This window comes from Pezoporus occidentalis, unplaced genomic scaffold, assembly GCF_034315485.1.
Source record: "Pezoporus occidentalis ecotype Australia unplaced genomic scaffold, CSIRO_AGI_Poc_V1 ctg11, whole genome shotgun sequence".
Lineage (NCBI taxonomy): Eukaryota > Metazoa > Chordata > Aves > Psittaciformes > Psittacidae > Pezoporus > Pezoporus occidentalis.
Genome location: NW_026912886.1, coordinates 3,411,029 through 3,433,793, shown reverse-complemented (window position 1 = coordinate 3,433,793; position 22,765 = coordinate 3,411,029). Strand labels below are relative to the sequence as shown.

The window sequence follows — 22,765 nt, the reverse complement described above, 5'->3', positions numbered from 1 at the left end:
TGACATCTTTTTCTAACTAGATGGCAGATCATTAATAAATACATATACAACTACAGATGCTTTTTAAGAAAGGCACCTACCCACAGCAATTCCTGGTCACACGAATTTTTTTCTTCTACTTGTCAGTAAATAGTGTGATCTGTTAAGCATTTAGGTCAGCTACTTATTGGATCCTGGACTGGGGCAAGAGTATAGTAAACTTCTATTAAAAATGCTGAAAATCCAGTGCTTCAGCCACCATAGAGATGTGCCCAATTCTAGCAAAAGCAATACCGTCAAAACAAAATCTAACTTTAAGCAGATACAAAAACCCCACCTTATTACTGACTGCATTCTGAGCAGTTGGTCACACTGTGCTCCCATGACAGCTGCCAAGTGACCTTCATTATTAAACTGACAACCATGATATGAGGAAAAAAAAAGAAGCCGAATTCTCACTAACACATAGTTTGCAATGGTCAGTTCATTCAGGACCTAGGGCTTTCCAGAATTACACGATACTTGACTTCCTGTTCTCGGCTGTACAGCTCTTTCAAGACAATAAAGGCAATTAAAAGACCGTGTTTATTTTCCTGAAGGTCTGAACACGATTTTCCTGTCCACTGTTGATTTGAGGAAATACAGATTTTGTATTTTACAGTCTGAACTCAGGGGTACTTCTGAAACATATATGATTTAAATAAAGTAAATACAGTTCCAATGAAAGCCTAATCCTTAAAAGTTTCCAAAATATTTTAATGAAAATAGCAATTTGCATCTTTCTAGCACTAAATTATAGAACAGTTTGACCAAGAGTGACTTAGAAACTAAAAATCATTCAACTTGTGTTTCAAGTCATGAATAGAAAGAAGGCTGCCTTCCACTGGTCACCACATCCACTGTAACAGACAAAAGCTGCCTTATAAAGTTGACAATATAATCCCCACTTATAAAAACCTCCTTTTGTTTAACTACTGAATAAGAGCTCATTGAGATGCTAATCATATGTTGCATTGTGATTTCTGAAAAGCACTAAAAAGCATATTGTTTCAAAAGGCTGAAACATGGGTGACCAAAATCACAAATTAAAGCAAAGATGACTTCTTCCCCCAGTCTCTCCCGAGTTAGAAATGTTAGCATTTTGTTCTGTGCAAGATACCAGTGGCTTGACTGTTTCACAAAAGTTAGCTTTAGATTAGAGCAGTAACAACAGATTGGCTTTTTTTTATTATTATTATTTTTAAAGCTACTGTAAAGCTTAGGGCTTTTTTAGTTATTTTGGGTTTTTTTTTAAGCTGCAGTTCAATGCAAAAATAACTCATGAAAAGAAAAAAATCGGCCTCAAAAGCACCATTCAGAAAGTGACAGGAGCAGTTACATACTCCAGATATTTCAGACCACAGAAATCCTAGAGGCCTCCAGGATACCAATGAAAAAAAAATTATACAGTCAGTATGCATGCACATCAGACTGTGTATGGACAGCATCCACTGGCAGTGCCACATTTCCAAACAGTGCCACTCAGACATAGCTACAGGATGGGCTGCTTTCAACCACGCTGAGCGAGCAGCAATGGTCGTTCACTTGGCAATCTGGAAGCTGTATCGTACCGTTGCTTCCATGTGACTTCAAAATAGGTTTAGAGAATTCCCTCTGATAACCTGATTTTGTTTCTAACTGATAATTTTTATGCACTAGATTCAAGAGGAAAACCAGTGTAAGCCAATATAACATCACCTAAACAATTAAAAAATTCATATCCTGCTCCCATTCACTTTAATAACACATTAATATGAACCAATTTCATCACTAGTTTCTTCTGTCTCTCAAACAATCCATTTATTCCTCCAACAGAGATCACTTACAAAACAATACTAACATTAACAATACTAACTTTCATAAAATCAAATTCTGTTTAAGGTACAGTTCAATTTCTGTCAAAAGAGAAAATTTTTAGTCACCCACACAGCATGGGTGACACAAGACAATCTTCTTGCTTGTCTTAGCCTTTGGAAACTGGGCAAATCACTTTACTGCCTTATGTCCCTTTACTTCCCTCCTCCCCTCTCTTTTCTACAACAGGATTAATAAAACCCTTTGTAAAGCAGACAGTGACTTATTCACAGAAAGTGCTATGTAAGTGGTAGTCTAGTATTCCACTATCAAGCAGTGAATTGTATGGTTTGATGAGACGTACAAGACATACCAAAGAATTTAGAAGTATGCTCAAATTATTCACAGAAATATAAGAAATACATGTTATAAGAGTCGCATCTTACAGTTTCATTTCAGGCTTCTGCCAGGTTTTCTTACTACTTTTCCACACTACTCTCCTGTTACAGCAAACCATATAATACTCCACTATCAGCTAGCAAGGCAAACAGTCTTCTCAGACTTCCATCTGCAATGCTCTGTAGAGCCGAAAATTAAATGCATGCTGCAACTTCTCTTTGGGAATCAAAGGCAGTATATGGAACACTATCCTATTAAGTTACTTTATTTGAGAATATGGGTCTTGCATGCACCAGGAAGACACACATTTAGTCAGTCAGAAAACAAGTGTAGCTCACAATGTACATAAAATTCAGGAACTGTGTTCATTCAGAAGCCCTTTGAAATTCTGCAACTTCTATTTGATTTTGGGTTAGTAATCATATTACAGAATGGTGTAACAGGAAGGACAACCGTATCTGCTAGCTTACAGCAATTTTAACATACTTGAAGACAGCATATATATTTGCCACTGAATGCAAAAATACAGCTGTATTCCAGAAGCTTTATTCAATTAGAAACAAAGTAAACAGTATTTGCTGACTTTTTAACAGAGAGAGATCATTTCTCTTCCCTGTATTCATGCAAGAGTAGTAACCAGAGAGAGTATTATGCAACAACCCTGTTTTTCACTGGCTTACAGCACAGAGAAAATTATAATATATACAGCCAAGTCACAAGCAGGGATTTTTCTCATCTATCTTATTTTTGACATTTCACAACACAGTTTCATTATGACATACTTTGAAAATGATCACGAGAGTGGCTCAAGTAATTTTAACGACCTAACCCAAGACTGCTCATCCAATTCAAATGGGATTTCAAACTCAAGTCTTCTACACTTTGCACAATGGCCTGATGGGATGAGTTTTTAAATGAAGTTATAGTTTAAATTGATTTTTAAGCAAGATTGAAGTCCTACATGAAGCGAGCTTGTAACACACAACTTGCTAGCTTCAATAATCAAAATGTTATCTTAGAATGACTCTCTGCCAACATCTACTTTAAGGAATTTAAAGTTGGAATCACAACTTTATTGCTGTGTATTTTGGGTTCAGCATAAAGTTACCGTAAGCATCATATAAAAATTACTTGTACTACAGCTGAAGGCTGGTAATACATAAAAAGGCAGGTGGAGTGCCGGAGAACCCTACTGCACCAGTTCTGAAGGTGTAGAAGTGTTCCATGGTACTTTCTCATCCTGCTGGGCATTTTAACTAAGACTAGACTTCTGGGGCTATACTCTTCAAATTCAAATAGTTTTCTCTGTACACTTCCACCATCTACTGTGTAAAATGGGACATACTGGGTGCCAACGTATCTTCTAAAGAGATATCTGAAGGCAATGAAAACAGAGAAAGCTTTTGTTTCCCACAAGTACCACCTTCATTAGATGCAAGTAAACATGTAGTGACTTGAACACTAATTATCCTTTATTCTCCAGTTCCCAGAAAAAAAAAAACACTCAGTATAGAGCATTTAAGACTGCATTTTTCACAAGAAACATGTACATGTATCCATTGAGTATCAAAATACACTGCTTATACTCTTAAAGAATTCTTAAAATGGCAGAATAAGGAAGATTCACACTGGTTTGGTTTGCCATAAATCTCTTTCAGAACATAACTGTATATGGACCATGTCAGGACAGCATGATTTGGTGTCATACGCAGGCAAAGTTTCATTTGATGCTTACAAATGGCTTACAGGTTTTGACATTCAATAAAGAAAAAATATTTTATCTATAGCAAAAATGGATGGACTCACTGATATCATCTTCATGATAAATGACAGAGTGGAACGGCAGAGTTTTGTCCTTAATATATCTCTCTGCTGGCTCAATATAAAAGGTCCCACTGTGCGTTTGGATGAATCCTTCAAATTTTCCATCAATAACAGACCCATGGCTAAAACTTCCCTGCTCACCTGTTAAAGAAAAAAATGTGCATTAAGAGATTTTATATCTTTCTATATAAATGTATACCTTTTATACCTTCTTAAACCTGCTTTTAAGCTTTCAGTCCTGTGCAAACTTCAAGCATACACACTAAACGTGTTAAGCAGTCAATGATAAAGAATGATACTTGAATCATTACACTGATTGTACCCCAGCTCACAACTGCTAAAACCTGTATGAAATATATAACAGTAAGATTCTGAGTAACAGCAGTAAGACTTGCAGAAGTTTGTGTCCAAATTTTAAAGACTAAGATTGTTCAATAGTAAGACATACAGTTATCCCAAAACCAGTTACCAAGTTCAATAGCTTCCTAATCAGGTGCATAAGTGACATGTTTAAGAAGCATATAATGAAGAATTCAACTCCGTATTTTAAAGCTGTCACATACAGAGCACATATATCCAAGTCCTGTTCTTCTACATCTGTTCATACAACTATAATAATAATAATAATAAAAAATCAGAGTGCAAGCTTTCAAGGAGAAAATTCCCTATATTCAAGGCAACCATTTTTCTTTTCAAGCATAATGCTCCTAAAACTTAAACTTAGCCCTCTGACCTACTTAAGTCAACTGGTAAATTAGTCTCCACAGGTTCATTTTAAGTGCTAAGCCTGTATACTTCTTTCTCAGTTTAAAAAAAAAAACAAAACAAAAAACCAACACAACATTTCAAGGCTTTACTTATATTACTAAGAGATCTTGAGGAAGCAGTTAGATTCCTTTCAGAACCATACTGTATAAAGAGGGACAAAGTCTTAATCCTCCTCTTTTCATCCATTTTTAAATTCCTTAATTTTCCTTCCTAATAAATTTTATCTTTTGTATTTACTGAAATTAGGTGTATTACCCTTAATGATAGTAGCTCCACACTCCTTAAGCTCCTTTAAACTAAGAATAGTGCCTAATTTTTTAAGTGCAGATGTCCTTTTTTCATAATGCAGAGTTCTACAAAGATTATGTTCATAAACACAGTTGAAGTTCAAGTTCTATGGATATGAAAATTATTAGTACTCATTTGTTAAATGTGACATAAGAATAAAAGCAGCTGGAGTTTAAATTCCTTTAGACACATTATTAAAGTTTAATAATACAGGTAACCCTAATCATACAGATATTAATTTTTTGCATGTACAATTAAAACCCCTCTTATTTAAAATGACTGCACTTTAACCCACTTTAAAGTGTTGTACTTACCATAAATATGTCCAGTGTAAATATGGGAGGTATCATAATCAATTAGTTGGTTTGATATTTGTACTTTAAAGTCATCACTGAAAAGAGATGTATCTCTCTTCATTCGAAGGTTGAAGTGTCTAAAGTGAATAAAACAAGACAGTAAGTTGGCTTTGAGCTTCAATTACCGAAGCACTAAGCAAAGTACTTCTAACCAAGATTTTCAGCCAAACAATTTGCAGACCATGTAAAATTTATCTATATAAAATGTTTATACTATAGGAGAATTAGACCACAGCCTAGAAGGATTTTCTTAAGCACGATTATTTAGATGCTTTTGACACAAGTAGCTAAATTTACAAAATTTAACCCAGTAAAAAGGGTTAGACTTAAATGCATAAATCTAAAATGCTGACTTTTACTATACACTTGTTCCCATTCCTCCAGAAGACACAGATGTAGCCTAAGGGAAAAAGCAACTATCTTATTTTACAGCACTGTGGAGCAGAAAAGAAAAGCAACCACCCGCTTATTTCACTTTCATTGCCAACATTTAAGTAGTGTAAATGAAACGTAGGTGAGCTAATTACCATTTCAATTGAAACTCCAAAAATAAGAAAAACAACATTTAGTACAAAAATACTTACACTGGTAGTTACATGCACAACTGCATAACTACTTTACTCACTGAATGATCTTGTTCAAATTACAGTACTGCATTCTTTGATACAAATCCTACTGCTATCTTTACATGAAACATACCACATTTTCCTTGCACAAAACCAAAAGTTTGGTTCAGTGAAGTCAAGCAACGTAACTAAAGTGTTTAAAATGCCTGTCATTGTGTGAATTCATACCTGTGACCACCATTAGCTTGCTTCAGAATTTCATTTGGTATTCTCTTACATTTTGTATAAAACATTGTGCAAATACAGATCAGTGAAGTTTCGAAACTTCAGTCATTCCAATTTTAGTCTTGATTTTCTTCCTATATTTTCCTCTTTCTGCACTATCACAAAATTGAAGGAATATTATAGTTATGTCACCAATTTATTACACAGCAAGTAACTCTGTAAGTCGACTACATCTGTCAGTCTTCATCTAAAAAAACCGTGACCAGTACACTAATAGAGCTGACTTTCCATAGTGAAAACTAGTATCCGTTTGTGTTAACGGCAAAATAACCCAATTAAGTGCCACAGTATAAAGTTGAATAAACTTAACTGCTTTTCAGTATAGCTGAAGCATATACAAAATATATCTTGTCTTCACCTGCACTTTAAATATAACATTACATTATAAATACAACCGTACATTAAGATGCAGAATTCAAGATCAAAGAAAAAAGCCAAGCCTACACTTAAAACCTGATATGGGCTCTACTGACTCATGTTGACTAGTAATTCAAACAGTACTTCACAAACTATCATTATTTATTATTGTTGTTGCCACTGTTAATAAAGCTTCAAAGCAAGTGTTCTCCTCTGGTGATGTGTTATCTACAATGAGGTTATGGAATTCTGAGATGTGGCTGGTATATGGGGAAGGTTAAATTTCAGCAATTCCCTGGGACTCTCAGGCTTTTTGCAAGCCAACCAGTGCTTGTATTGTAGTTTCGGTATGAACGTATGAGGGCAGATTCTGCTATTAAAAAGGAAGAAATACTTCAGTACAGTTGCACTTGAGCATTTGAGCCACTGAAGAACACACCAGCCAACAGCAGCTATCCACACCCGCATTGAAAGGCATGTTTTGTAACAGACAGCAAGTACTTATAGTATCACATATAAATGAAAAGTATTATTCTTAAGTTAATGTCTTTATTTGCTCTGTAAATCTGCCTTCTGGTATCACAGAGGTTCATGATGATGAGGAGATAACATTAACAATCAACCCAGACCATCACCATAGGGCAGAATGCTACAATATTATGCAATACATTTTCCCAGGAGGGGAGCAGGCAGGGGAGAAGTCCTTCAAGCCACCTTGTGTGGATCTTTTGGACAGAAGTTAGAAATGAACAGTCAGGAAAAAAAAGTTAAGACCGGCACTGACAGGAATTTGATGAACTTCATTCAAGTACTCCAAAAAGCTCCACTCACTTTGGTTGCAATAGGTTAAGGTGTTACAGAGATAAAAGTCCATTTTAGTTTGAGTATTCCCAGTGACCAAGTTCTCCAGAGTTACCAAAGATGGATCACACTCTCTTCAAGAGCATCTAAACTGAAGTTAAATTACAAGAGCTCTCCTCCCTTCTCTAATAGTTGACAGAAGACTCTTACCATAAGCAGTCTGCCATTCTGCCCCTGTGATGAGGGGAAGTATCGACTAATGCTAGCAAAAGCACTTATTAGGGCAAAAATTACTTTTTCCTGGTGAAAAAAGCAGGTGGGGGGCAGGGGGGAAGAGAGGGAGAGTAAAAAAAAAAAAAAGAACAACAAAAAAAAAACCACAGAAACACCCCACAAAACAACAACAACAAGAAAACAAACAAACCAACCTACCTTCTGGGTAAGATATCCTTCCATCAATATTACCCTATCTATCACTTCAAAATGGACTGTTAGAAGCTGTATATACCAAATAGAAAGTTTCACTAGTTTTAAAATCAAGAAGCCTCTATTTATAATTCTTTCATTTCCCCCCTTTTTACTTTCTGCATTGGTACACAACTCACACTACAAATTCTAACCTGTGCTGTGCTGTTAATGATTTATTAATAGAAGTAACTAATTTTGCAGGATCAGAGAACTATTCTAAATACAAAAAAACAGCTGTGTTTCAGAGTAACAAGTCTCTGACCATTTATTTCTGAATTTAGTTAAACCATAGATAACTCGATCATCTCACACTATTTTTAAACAGGTCTTTTCCTAGCCATTCAAACATGCTTGATGGAAACAGGATGATCTGTCTGAACTGTTCATCCTTTTAATAACTAAATGTAAAGTGATAAACCTTCCTTTAGTTCTCCCCCACCAAAAATGGGAAGGGAAATGAGAGGCAACTTGGGCATGGAAAACAAATATATATTCATCTCTACTTCCAAGAATTAACAAATTTAACAAATCCCCAAACTTTAAGCAATGGCAAATCTAAAACCCCTATGCACTGCATAAAGCCTACAAGCATAAAACCAGAATTTACTTTCTCAATATGTAGAGATATCTTGATGTATTGCTTACAAACGTCAATGAAATGCACTGCACTAAAAAGATGCCTGTTCATAGGTGGGGAGACTTGAAAGTGTAATGACTTAATCAAACAAATGGACAGTTGCCAGGGACCTTACTCCCCCATCCAGTTCACTTTAATTTCTCAGTAAGAAATCTTCAAAGGCCCTACAAAATCCATTTCAGTATCTCACCCAATACTAAGTTTCCCTAACATTCACTCTGAATTTCTTCAAACCAGTATTTCTTCCCCTTTCTTGAAACAAATATAATCTAGTAGCTATCCTTCTCAAAATGATGCAGAAGAGAATGCATCTCAGGTTTCTTTCCTGGCTTAAATCCAGGAACTCCGTGAATCTTTTAAGGACAGGAGTCTCCAGAGAAGTTCAAAAATTTTTTCTGTATCATTCCTGAATAGAGTTTCTAAAACTAACCACAATGGAAAAAATAAGGCTTCAAGTAAGACTTTTGGCAATTACCGTTTCTACAGCATGCGTCAAGTTCTGTATACCAGCACCTACGTAAACTAAGCTACTCCCTAGCCTAGCTACACACCAGGCAGAAGATTAACTATTTCCAGAAATATTTTTTTTTTTATTTACACATTTACTACCTTGCACAAGACATTTCCCAGCCTTAGTGGTCTCTAGAATAGAATTAAATCAATTAAGACCATGTCTTGACCTTTCTTATTTGTTACTGCTCCTGTCTCAGACTTACCTGAAAGCTGGCATGGTAACGGACCATTACTTGATTACTGTATGGTAGCTCATTTGGTTGAAGGCAGAATTTTTACTAAAACTGTTTACATTGTTATATACAATCTGTTCTGATTATAAACTACATTTTATTCATTGATGGCAGCACCCTAAAGACTATCAAGAATGGTATTCTGAATTCACTTTAGCTTACCTCAGGGAGACTATGTCAGATTTCCAAGTACGTACCACAGCAACTCAGTGATAATTGAAGAAAAAAAGTTGAGAACATCATGATTAGCTGAAATCCAGTAGTTTCCCATGGGCTTGAGTTACAGCAATCCCATGCTCTAATCACAGAGCAAGTACTTTAGAGAAATAAAAAAGCTGCGTGTATATACAGACAGCACTTGGTAAAATGAACATAAAGGTGTACATGTAAGAGTTAACGCTTAATCTATTATTCCATTTCTTTTGACTTACCTTCTAAGATCAGTTATTTCGCCATGATGAAATGTCCAATATATTGGGACACTGATGGCAAGTCTGCAGACTTCTCCAAAAGTGGAAGAAAGAGCTACTACCAGTGGAACACCCAAAGGGCACTCTTGGTGCTTTCCCTTTCCTACCTTTCCTCAGTCAAAATGCTGTAACCAATGGCAGGCTGAGCAGACAAAAGCATTCAGTGACCAGAGGAGATTTAAAAAAGGAAAGGAGATGGAAGAGTTACTCCACAGCTGGAAGAAGTGGCTGGAAAAAGGGAACAAAAAGTGACAGGTTGGTTCGGTAGGAACCAGAAAAATCTTTGCAGCAGTGCCTCCTTGAGCCTCCTCACAAGTCAGGATCTAGAAGATGCTACTCTGCTTGAGGTGCAGGTCTTTTATCCTTACTTTTCCTATTTAAGAAGTGAAAGATGCTTCTCTGAAAAATGGGGGGGGTCTATAAATGGCAGGGGATAATAATTTGAGCGCTTCTTTCTTACTGCTTCCACATGAGGCATCAAAATGTAAACTCATTTCTCACAGACTGTCAGACTCACTCCAACCCTGAGCTATATTAAATAGAAGACAGCTTAACAACTTAATGGTGAGTCTAAACTACTGAAGCTAAGTCTACAGAACCATCATACTTCTGGACATTATTACTTTTTACACTGTTTTCACTTACTATTAAATCCGCACAACACATTCCATTGTCATTTAACTGTCAGTTCCCATGGGCCTGCTACTGACACTAAAGAAAACATAGCTTTGAAACAGAACATGATAGGGTTTCCAGGTTTATCAATCTATTACCCAACTGGATGCAGTTACAGGGTATCACCATCTCCTAGGTATTTAAAAAAAAATAAATCTCTACAGCATTGCAACACTCAGCAATCCCAGACAAAATGCTTGCAGCAGCTTAAGTTCATTTTCTATCCACACCCCTAGGGTGGCACTTGTTCAGAGATCTCCTTCCTGACCTTCAGAAGTGAGACTTGCTAAGCTTGTTATTCTAGGAAACAGCTGAGGACACAATCTTCATCCTAAACAATTTGCCACTGATTATTCTTGATATGCATAGCTGCAAACATGTATGCTATCTTAGATAACAGAAACCATCCAAGCAGGATTACAAGTAGCTACATGTTGGCTAACTTACATTCTAATAAAGTAATTCAAGTATTTCTGTCCTGAAGAGTATGACAGAGAGATTTTAAGAGCAGAAGAGTTTTTACACAAGATTGATATTTCCCCCCCCTTTCAGTAAAACTTCTTTTGGAAGTTAAGTGCAGATTCTGTCATTTCATTTCCTATTTACCTAAAATAATCTTACCAGTTATATTTACATAGAGTTGAATATTTATATGCAGTGCAATGTTCTAACATAATGAGAAAAACCCATGAGATAAAATACTGGGTAAAGATGTACTAAAATAAAATCAGAAGGTATGAAAGCTAACACACAAATTCAAACTTAGTAGTTTAGAAAGCAGATTTCGTAGAGAAATAAAGATACAGAAAGACATCTGCTAGCTGATAATATGAGCACACATGAAGCACATAGCTTAAGCACTTTAAGTCCACTGCTTTTAATTTTAAGATGTTTTTTTTGAGAACAAAACTATCCCTATTGAAGTTTGTCGGCCAAGGAGCGAAGTTCTAAAGCATAAACACCAATTTTAGGAGTACAGTTGGAAACCCTGTGTCTCAGCTGGCCACTCTCCCCAGTCCACTGAACCAGGCATCTCCTAGACAAAAATCAAGTGAAGCACTAAATGCCTCCCCCCCCCCCTCCCCCCCCAGGCTACACATATTCCAACTCACTGTATTTAAACCAAAACGCAAGACATGTAACCAACAGATCCAGCCTCTAAAATACTTTTTAGATTCAGTTAATTTAAAAATGAGTAAGAACTCCGGTCCCCGTTTGTTTATTTACAAAACAGGTATAGAAAGTGAGACCTGATTTACTGGTCTCTTACCAGGCTAGTTTTTCGTCCAGGTACGTAACTTACAAGGTACAAAAGATGGGGGATGATCGAAGAACGGTGACAGAGTACTGAGTAAAGCTGTAAAAGAGGCAGTAAGAATTAAAGGGATTTTTAATTCTTTTCTTTTTAAATTCCAGAAAGCCCAAAATGAGCTGCAGTAAGCAAACCTTGCAAAAAATTCCCTTAGTAAACCTCATGGAAATAATTCACAGAAGTTTCATGGAAGCCAACCAGTCAGTCCCATTTGATGAGCGCTAAATCAACCTATTTAAACAGACTAACTTCTTAAGAGCATGTTTGAGTGCACATGGAACTGAAACACGGACACAACAACTTTCAGAGTACTCCAGTAACAGCAAATCTGCTCTATGTTCTGACAGGCTCACAGAACATAGAAGACAAAGCCACTTCATGAATTGAGTACTATGTTGTGTGCACAATTACAAAAGTACTTAAAAATATATTCCATAAAGAGTACATCTAGTATTTGGTATCAAACAGAAGACAACAATATAAAGTCTTTAATCCAAGCTCAGCTACGTCAGATCACCTCAGCCAGCACAGCAGCACGCTCAGAATGTCACCTTTGAAATTCAACATATCAAATACAGTATCTGTGCAGGTAGCCTCCTTCAGTTTCCTTATCTATTCAAATAGAGTCAACAACTGTTGAAGGCAATGCAAAGGATTACAAAGAACCAAGAATCAAAAATCCTCATACTTAAGAACTCTAAAATTTTGTGGTCCACTCATGCCATCCAAAACTGCACCAGAAAGCTCAAATAATGTATGACTGGTAGCTGCTCAAAATAATTATGAAAAAAAGGTATCTTCAGAGAAAACCAGTATTAAAGCCAATCAACAAACACCGCTTCGCAAAAAACGCTTTGCCAAATTGTACAGTGAGCATGGATTAAGACCCTATGTCACATTTTCACAGTATGCAAGCTCTCCCTGTTATAAAAGTTCATCTGCTCAAGGAAAAGCATTGTAAAAAAGAAGCAGAATATTTAAGAGCCAATTATTTACTGAACTTTAGTCCACACTGGGTGTCAGTTAAAGCACTTCTACCTAGCAGGTGAATCCCACAGTCACTGCAACATATTACAGCTTTACAAAGTGCATGCTTGATAATAAAGACATTGTCAAAAATTTGTTCATTAACTACAGGGAAAAAAGGTTACCTGCAGTCCCCTATCAATAGCAGTAGTGAGACTTGATGCAGCTTTTTGCAGCTACTTATTGATCAAACACTACTTTTGGCACTTTGACATAACCAGGCAAAAAACCTCAAGGGGAAGCTTACCTTATAGCATCTTCATGACTCTGGCACAGTGTCCTTTTTTGAAAGCACTGACAGGCTCTTTAGCTGTCAAGTTATTTAAAGCAATAATGACCAAATCTTGGTGCCCACTGGACTTGCCACATGTACACTATTTGCCTTTTTATACAGAACCAAGGAGAATTCTTTTCTCCTTCCCTCCCCATACAAACCCAAGAAAGATAGGATAGCAAGATTTTTTTAAACTCCTTCCCCTACAAAAACCACCTACTGCTGTATTTCTAAAGTTCCAGAGTAGAGCTGGATGCCTGCTTTTTTTAATACATAGGGGTATGTCCTTGTGGTGTTGCAGAAGAGCAAGCAAGGACATTCTGGTGAATAAGAAAACAAAGAGAAGGAAAACATTTAATGGTCACCAAGGATTACTACAAACAATCACTATCACTGATTATTTTAATACAGTGGAAGCAAAGCTTGCATTTCATCATTAGTTAGAAGATATCTGAGTTTCTGACTATTGTAACTCAAACCTCTACAAGATTTCATGCAGACTGATCTGAAAATATAATAGTCTATTACATTTTGGAGCATGGCAGAAGAAAGTAAGTACTTTTGAGTCCAACATTTTCACTAGTGAAGCTCATATTTTCAAACTATCTCAGATTTTCTAGAGCCTAGCAATATTCAGCAAGTGCATGTTTTAATAGTCACAAGGAAAATCATATGACAAGTCTTTTTATTTGTATGATTCACAAAGAAGCAATTTTCCAAGCATTTCCAGTGACAGTTCTCCTATTACAAGCATCATGTATAGAACATACATTCCAACAAACATGTTTGAACTTAAAACATTACAGTATTAAAAAAAGTTTAGGTAAAAATCTAAGGAAACCTGTAGCTAAGTCGCAAAACACCTGAAAGGAGTTCTCAACATATCTTTAATTTAGTAATAAGCAGGTATTACCATGCGTTCAAGTACCACTTGAAAATTGAACTCTTCACTCAAGTTGCATGGGCAACTTTCCCAAGTGAGAGTCATCCACTGATCAAGGAGAAAGGGTGGAAATGGGTGTGGATGGGTGATTAAGAGGCCAAATCAAGAAAAAAATTAGAAAGCACAAGTTACTAGAAATGGGTTAAGTAAAAAGACTGACAATACAGTTAAATGCTACACAGATGTAGTCCCTTTATTTTTCTGCATGCATCCAGGTCTCAAGAATACAGTTTTAAACTAACCCACACCAGAACACTCTATATAAACTGGCAGGTGGAAGAGCTATGATACGTAACCAAGTTTTAAAACTTCACATCCCTTCATTTTAGAAATGCACACATTTTGCACCACTGGTGAAGCAGTAAAGTCAACTCATCTAAACTACATAGTTATGATTTAAAAGAAATTAATAGGTATCCATAGCTGAGTTTTAGCAGTTTCAATGTCCTATTAAGCTAGTATTTCAGCATTGAATAGAGGCTGGTTTAGTTTAGTTCATTACATCTGCCATAACAAGTTGTATTTTAAACAACAGGAGGTTTGAAACAAATTCTCAATGAAGTTAAGGAGACACAGGTTGGACAGCTGTATGCCAACACACCTCTGCACCCAGGCAAACCCTTAACTAACCATTTGGTATAAGGCCATTAAAAAAAAAAATCAGGTTTAAGTTTTCAAAATCTCAAACTTCACACTGACTGAATGTCTCTAACTTTCAACACCTGTATTTAAATACAACACTTTTAGAGTCTGTGGGCTAAATATAAATGGTTTAAGTATTTTGCAAAATCTTTATTTTCTACCTTACCACAAAGTTACTAGAATATTTCATAGAAAGGTTTTACTGTTGGTGCTCTCGGTGATGAGATCCATCATTTATAAGTAGTCATTCACAATAAACTATCTGCAACTACAAAAAGGCAATCCTATTTATACTACAATTTTTCAAACTGCTACACACCTTCAAAGCTGTTAGACTGCATGAAGTAAAACACAATTCACTTGAGCCTTCCTAATTCATATTCAAGGAAAAATGAAAATATTTTGTAAGAGCACACTCAGACTGATTAACAGAAATCTGTGGACTAAATTTCCAGCCTGTCAACTATCCCTCTTTGGCAGGAAGCATTAGGTGTCTCACAGGAAACCACCAAAATCCTAAATTATGGACTGGTTTGACCCTATAGTAAGTTTCCATTCAGCCTCCTCAGTTAGTGATGGATTTGTGCCTCAAAGCATAGGGATTTAGAATCAATTCCACATATAAATACCAACACTCTCCTTCATGAGTAATAGCAGCTGTTATAAAAATCTTTATAAACCTTTTTGTCTAAAGTCTGGTGTGACTAAGATCCATGAAGCAAGAGAGGAAGTAATTTTTAGACTTCATTATCATAGATATGGTTAACAGTTCTACACTGTAAGGATTTTTAGCCCACATTATTAACACAGCCCAGCCTGTACATTCCAAGACCTTCGTTTTACAAAAGAGTACTGTGGGATCTTTACCAACGACAAGATGAACCTGCCCAAGTGGACCGAAATGTGGGCTGCTCCCCAAAAGAATGGCCTCAGCATCCCTCCACCAAGACATACTGATTTTTTTTTTGCCAAATAATTTTCAGCTGGATGAGTTCCCGGATCCTATTCCTTGCACGGTTTTAAGACTACTAGTGCTAGCACAAAGACGATGCTGGAAATGCAGACAGGCCTGTTCCTCTCTGCAGTAGTACACACTTTGGTAAGTCTAAATTAAGCATCAGCCTGCAGCTTAAGAGTGGCAGCATTAGACTGCAAAGACTAGAAACTGCCTGTGAAGTTACAGCAGATGCAGCGGCGATATGACTCTTCTTTAAATAACAGAATTTCCTGGACTAAAAATCACAACCAAAAATGTGGTGTTAAGAACAGAATTTCAAATTCAGAATTTCAGTTGCAGTTCTAGAGCACTTGCAAATACAACCCTAATGCTAACCTTTTGGGAGCATTCACTGAAATTCAGTCACTACCGGGTACACCTCCAGTAGCAACCCTTCATTCCCTGAAAAAATTACAGGCCAGCACAGAAGCAGAACATTTACTCAGAAAACAATATTCAAAACAGGTTAAGGAAACCTGCTTTTACCTTTGCTGTCAAACTTACAATGTTTCTACATACAGCTAGCAATTATGTATCAAGTTCCATTTTTTCTTCCGGCTTCTCCTCAGTTATACATACAGCAGAGACTTCTGAAGTACAAAGAGATAAGTGAAGCTTACAAATTATACCTCAGCGGCTCACACCAAATATCTAACGTGTTACCATCACACATTAAATGCAAGGCAAAACAAGTCTTGAAACAGGAATTATGTTTTCCCCACATCGAATAATAGCCAAATTCCACAAAAGTAGAGAAAGCAGACAACACCATTACACATGAAACAGAACACTTCTCTGGCATATTTTGTAGTTTCAAGTGCAACTTGAAATTTTACTTTTTCTCAAATAAATCTCCTGAGGCAGTTTGGCATTATTTTTGTAAAAAAAATACCAAAGCTGCATTAGAAACTCAGAATCAACTACCACTGTGCTCCCAGTATGATTCCATTGTTTAAGCTTCAAAGTACATTAACAGTTACCACCAGTTTGAGTGAGTGATTACAAGCAACATTTTCACACTTATACCGGACATCAGAGCAAATACTTCATAGAAACTGTATGCACTGCATTTTTGTGTATTCTACCTAGCACCAGTTTTATGGCTGTCTTTCACCAGTTACATTTCACTATAAGCGCATGAATAAAATACTTTAAACAAATACCTTTTCAAATATCACTAACCTTCCATGAGCATGAAAATCTAGGTGCAGGAACTGATCTTCATGTGATACTGCTCTTTTGGCACGCTGGTGTTTTTGGTGTAACAAATCCACATCATAAGATAATCCTTCATAATGTCTAATGTACTTATTTAGGGGATTTCCATACTGGCCTGAAAAAAGAAAAAAAAAAGTAAAGTTTAGCATGCCTGAGAAATTATTACAGTTACAATCACAACACCAGGTACAGCAGAACTGTGGTGTAAAACAGTGGGTGAATAAAACCCAACTTCCCTATTACATGCATGTCAGATTCCTTTTTTTCTTCTCTGTACCCTTGAAATTTATTATACCCTGGTCCCACAGACTGAAAGCACACTTGCAGTTAGAGTGAGTTACATGGACCTTGGAAGGCAGCTTCTACCAAGTTCAACCAAAACTAGTTCTTTTACTCCAAAATTAATTCACAATGCAACCTACATCACTGTAGACAAAAAAGCTTGAAAGAGGTTTCAGAAATGCACTTGTGACACAAACACAAGCAGTGCAACAGCTGAACATCTTGCTTCTAGTTCCCTACAAGAATTATACTTCCAGGTTCACTCTGCACTCATGACACCAAGGTATCTGCTCAGAATGTTTACGTTCCACATGCCAAATATCCAGAAAAATTAAGAGCAAATCATGCCACCTAGCAACACAACATTTTGTATGAAAAGGGATGTTCTATCACATGGAGTTGTTTTATTAAAGATGTATCTCCAAAAAGGCAGATCCAGCTCAGTCTAGTTTGGATACTTCCTGATAAGGTAGTATTTTTTTTGCATTAAGAGTGCATGACAGGAAACAGGGAAAGATTTTGATCCTCCTATCCTGATGAAGGAAGAGACATGCAGAAATAACCAGAGACACTAACATCTGAGAGCTGTTCAAAGACGTATGACATGCATACAGAGGATCACCATCTCAGCTCTATATTTATACTAGACAGGAGATACTTTACCAAAATATAGTATTTTTCACTCCAAGTTGCTGGAATTTTCTAAAAAGCAAATTGCACTGCCCAGACACCTGTCAAACATACCCCTCAGATGTACTTCTGCATACTGAACAGCCAACAGGCCAGTAATCACAAGAACTGAAACCATAAAAAAGTTAGCATACATTACTTTCCTCCAGACAAGGAACCACTATATGCATTACAGATATTTGGTTAATTCTGATTCTGGTCACTTCTTCCAAATATGTACACAGTTTCCACACAGGATTCACCTTCTTATTAGTTAATTTAACTCAAGCAACCATAGAAGTATATGCACAATAAATGGACAGTACAGCATGTATTTCACAATAAGTATATCTTTATATCCTGACTGCTATCAAGCTTTCCAACCCCTGCCTCTGCACATTCAACACTTCACAAGTCTTATGACACTTTGATATCAAACACTAGCACTAGACCATTATGCATGAAAAATATTTCATCCACCTGCCAAAAGTAAAAACAGACACTGTAGAAGGAATTACTAAGGTGATGTGATTCAGTAACTGTGATCACACCAAAAAAAAGACAGAAGTTCCAACAGCATAAAATAATGTGCAGAAATAGGGGAAAAATACCTCAACAGAAAGAAAACCACTACCACTAAAGCCTCCTCCCAGCCACACCCAATACAACAGAAAACCAACCAACCCAAACCACCTGCAAAACAACTCATGGAGCAAATCGTCTTTGCAATGCAGATAATGCACACAGTATGTTTAACATACACAGTTGAAAGGCAGTTTTTAAACAGTTTAAAATATCAAATTATAAGGGAATTAGATATCAATATGCATAAGGTACAGTCAAGAGTGAGATCATTTCAGTGGTTCTGGTTTCAAAAGCAGATTATGACCTAAATTATGTCCTGCTTCTAGATGTACTAAATATTAAAGACAGCAAAGAATTAAAGATACTAAGTTATGTATAATGTTTCAAAACTCCAAGAAGTGCGTGTTTTGATACATAACTTATCAGTAGGCTAGAATGAAATCATTAGCACCGTTTGAAACAAAGCCTTGCAGCATTCTTTTATACACTTTGTGCAACAAATATACAACCAATTCTTCTCTTGTCACTCCATACAAGCAATGGTTTCTGAAGAGCAAATTCATTACAGAAACTACTTCGTGTATCAAACCACTTAAAGGTAAACACCATCTTAGTGCTATTATGCAAAAAAAAAGTCGAGTTTTCTTTTAAGCAACCTGACAGCAATATATTGCCAAATGTATTTGTAGAAGGAATGTTTCAGCACTGTCAGTATTTAGTAAAAATTGCTATACAAGTTCTTCCCTACATGACCCCTTCAAAAAAGCATATCCCAAAACTTCAGATGTTTCAGTGAACTACTGCTTTTTACTTAAAAAAGTTGGACACACCTTTCTAGTTCACCAAGATGCAATGCGATGATACAAAGACAAACTTAGTGCAGTATATATATAGCATCACTTGTACTAGCTGTAACACAATCTTTCACAAGAAAGACAAATTCAACTGTCAGCCACATAAAACCTAAGTTGTCTATTGAAAGCTGTGGTACACAAACACAATCTTATCTACACTAATGACATGAAATGAGAACACAAAGTGCAAGTTGCTAGTTTTCCAGTTCTAGGTTGAATCAGTAATCTTCAAACATATCCTCATGAAGAGTATAAGATTTATTTTAAGGTTTGTTTTTTTTTTTTTCCCATATCATAGGAACTGCATTTCATAGTACTTGATGGCCAATAAGCTCTACAAGCAACACACAAATTACTAAGTAAATTAATATTTTCAAATACATTGCTTGCATTTAACAACGTGCATAAGATACTGCTATACCTTTTTAAAATTCAAGTAATTATATACTACAGAAAAACCCCATTCAAATTTCCTTGCAGTACTGTAGGCTTATGTAAATGTTGACTCTTTACTGCTGAGTGCAAATTCAGTCCAGTGAAAAACCAACTTAATCCTAATTTCCTCTCACTCTTAGTCCCAAAGTCCATCCTCATCCAGCTTTCCTGAAACCTCTTAAGTATCCTAAACATTTATGAAAAAAATCTAATCAAAATAAGATGCAGGACAAATCCAAAGTTTCAGCAACCAGCATGAGGAATTTGCAGCATGAAGGATGTCGCACCTGTCTGATGTTTCTCTAATTACTTTCAACATAATCCCAGAAGCAGAAAAGCCTCCCATGGCCCAAGAACTTCTATAAACCAAACAAGATTAATCTAAGTCCCCCTGTTACAGCAAACTGATGCATAATATACATTAAATGGACTTCAGATACATGCTTTCCACATATCCAGGTATGTGACCCAAAGTGCCAACATAAACTTCAAAATTAACTGATAAACATTAAAACTTAGCTGAAGTTTTAATTTAAAACATTAACCTAAACCTAGAATATGATACTAATAACTCAATTTAAAAACTTAATCAGAACTCAGGAGTCAGTATGCTGCAGAACGTGAAAACTTCTGTGCTCCATAATCCCAAGACTATTTAACAAGTTAAATTATCTCCAACTTTTCTATGGTAGGAGGCTTCTAACAAGTCATTCCTTATATTGTTATAGGCCATTCTTTTCTCGGTATTGTGAGGTACTCCTTGAACAGCTTCAGGCACCTAGGAAAAAAGTTTTAAAGCATGAAAATTTACTGATGACCCAATAATACTTCCCACCCAATCCAGGTCTCATGACCATGTGGAAAACTGAGAGGCTGCACTCAACTGAGTCACAAATAGTTGTTCAGTGCTAACTACTGTTACAAGGCAGCAAAAGACTATTGACATTAAGCAGCCTTATAACTGTTCTCTCTACTATGCAAAAGGAGAGTGTTTTAAGCAAAACACCTTTTTCTTAACCAGAATTTATATACTTTATCTGATCATGTAGGGAAACAATGCTATTTCTTTTCCCTTCCTCAAAAACTTAAAAGAAATCCTTATCTTTTAACTACTCTCATAGTGCACACTTAACACAAACACTCTTGCTGCTCTCCTCTTGCTAAACAAAAGCAGCTATGTATCACCTAGAGCATATGCTATTTTACTGCTTTTTAGAAAAGGGATTTCAGACAGGGTTGAAATCAAGGCTTCAAATGAACATTAACTTCCAGAAGCATGTATAATGTTAACATTGCTATAGCAGTTAAAGTCTGCAACTGATACACAATCTCCTGCATAATATTCAACATTCATAATCATCTCAAAAGATTATGGAGGAAGTCCTTACAGAAGCTAGCTTCATGCATATAAAGACAACTGGTAAAGAACTACTGAATGTTTACCAATGTAAACATAAAAAAAAACATTAAAGTTTGTACATACTGTGGCAAAAAATAACATTTACCTTCCCAGAAAAGGATAAATCAAGTATGCACTGTTCTAAAAGATGAGGTTTACACTAAACAACTTACATTAAGATTTGCATGACAAAGGCAAATAGTTCAAATATAACTCAAGTTTGTTAGTGAAAAATAAAGCCCAGAACACAACCTGACAGACTATCAGAAATTGTTCAGCAGCCAGGCTAACCTACCAGACAACTCTTTTTACTTTGTCATAATTAATTTGCAGATTGGAAATGCCACCATATGATAAATCTCTAAGAGATTATTATAATTTTAATTAAAATAATCAAAGCAAGATGCACTTCTTCAAGCAGTTTTCAATGTCAAGTTTATTCCTCTTAAAAAAAAAACGTTTCCTTTACATGGAACATTAAAGAGCGTACATAGCATTCAGATTTAGCCCTTCCATGCTTAAGTATACTGAAAGCCAGTAATCCTACCATATACCTCCAGACTTAAATCTCGCTGAAGAATTTATTCAGGCTGTAGTTTCATAGCTGCTAGCAGACAGACGGGTCCCACTGCCCTTTTTCCTCTACTCCATTTCTGTTCTTCCCTTGTGCTGGCACTAAAACAGATTTGGCTGAAAAACCACACTTCTGGTCAAGTTAGCCTTTAGTGGAAGAAAAACATGCAACCAGAAAGTCCAAGTCAGGATCATTTCCCTTCACTGAAAACTCACATTTAGGGCACAGTTAGACAGTACAGCACCATTCGTGTAAGCAGATGGCCTCTTTTTGTTTTACCCTCTTCCTCTCCACCCTGTGCAAGTCTCAGCTCTTCCCACTGGGCTTGGGTCTGCACAATAAACTGTTACATGTCTGGCAGGAAATGATTAATTTATTTTGTTTAAATCAGCAGCTGAATTGGCTCCCACATGCCATCAAACAAGAAGCAGTGAAGAAGGAGAGGTGGGAATGAACTGCCAAGCAGGACCACCAGACAGCAGTAATTCATTACAGTGGCTCTGCCATACTGCATAACTGAACATCTAGATTCTTTTAAAAGCAAAAATAAACTGCAGTCTTAGGGTTTTTGGCAACCATGTTCTGAAGTTACTAAACACCTGATTTTATTTACTTTTAATTACCTTGGGCATTTCTGAAGCAACCATCTGACAGCTGTCTTTGCTAGACACTGTCTCATCCAGTCATATAGAATTCATAATGCTTTTAAACCCCAGATGAATGCTTGAGGCTGAGTGCCATGTTAATGAAGGCTAGTATTCTTCCCAATTTATAGCAAGGATGCAAACTAAATTGCTCAGACACCAATATCTCACAAATGCCTTCTCACAACTCCCCCATGTGTCCAGAAAAAACAGAATTTCTCCTATGCTCACAGGGAAATAGGTACTTCAATATCCAGCAGCACAGGACACCAAGATACTACTTGAAAGTCCTAGCAAAACATAGAAGGGTGTGTTGTATCAGTGAATACAAGCAATTTATCACAGATCTGTAACAGAGTCAGCATCTGATCAGCCTAGACAAGGCATGATCACTCTAATTAAACTCCAGCTTTTGGTGGATCTCGTAAGTTCTCTTTTAATATTTTCTGTTCTCCTTCC

The 22,765-nt window shown here is 36.4% G+C and overlaps 1 protein-coding gene across 2 annotated transcripts in view; it reads right to left on the bottom strand.

Annotated features, from left to right (window-relative positions):
- Window positions 1–22,765, bottom strand: part of ADAM10 (ADAM metallopeptidase domain 10) — a 42,527-nt gene that overhangs the window by 17,253 nt on the left and 2,509 nt on the right. Inside the window, exons 2-4 of one of the 2 annotated variants that reach the window (XM_062627374.1) lie at window positions 16,829–16,979; window positions 5,406–5,524; window positions 4,018–4,176 (exon numbers count right to left, since the gene is read on the bottom strand). In XM_062627374.1, coding sequence (XP_062483358.1) covers window positions 4,018–4,176; window positions 5,406–5,524; window positions 16,829–16,979 — 429 coding nt within the window. Of the gene's footprint in view, window positions 1–4,017; window positions 4,177–5,405; window positions 5,525–9,738; window positions 9,915–16,828; window positions 16,980–22,765 lie in introns of those variants that run through there. The other variant, XM_062627377.1, reaches the window with a different exon arrangement.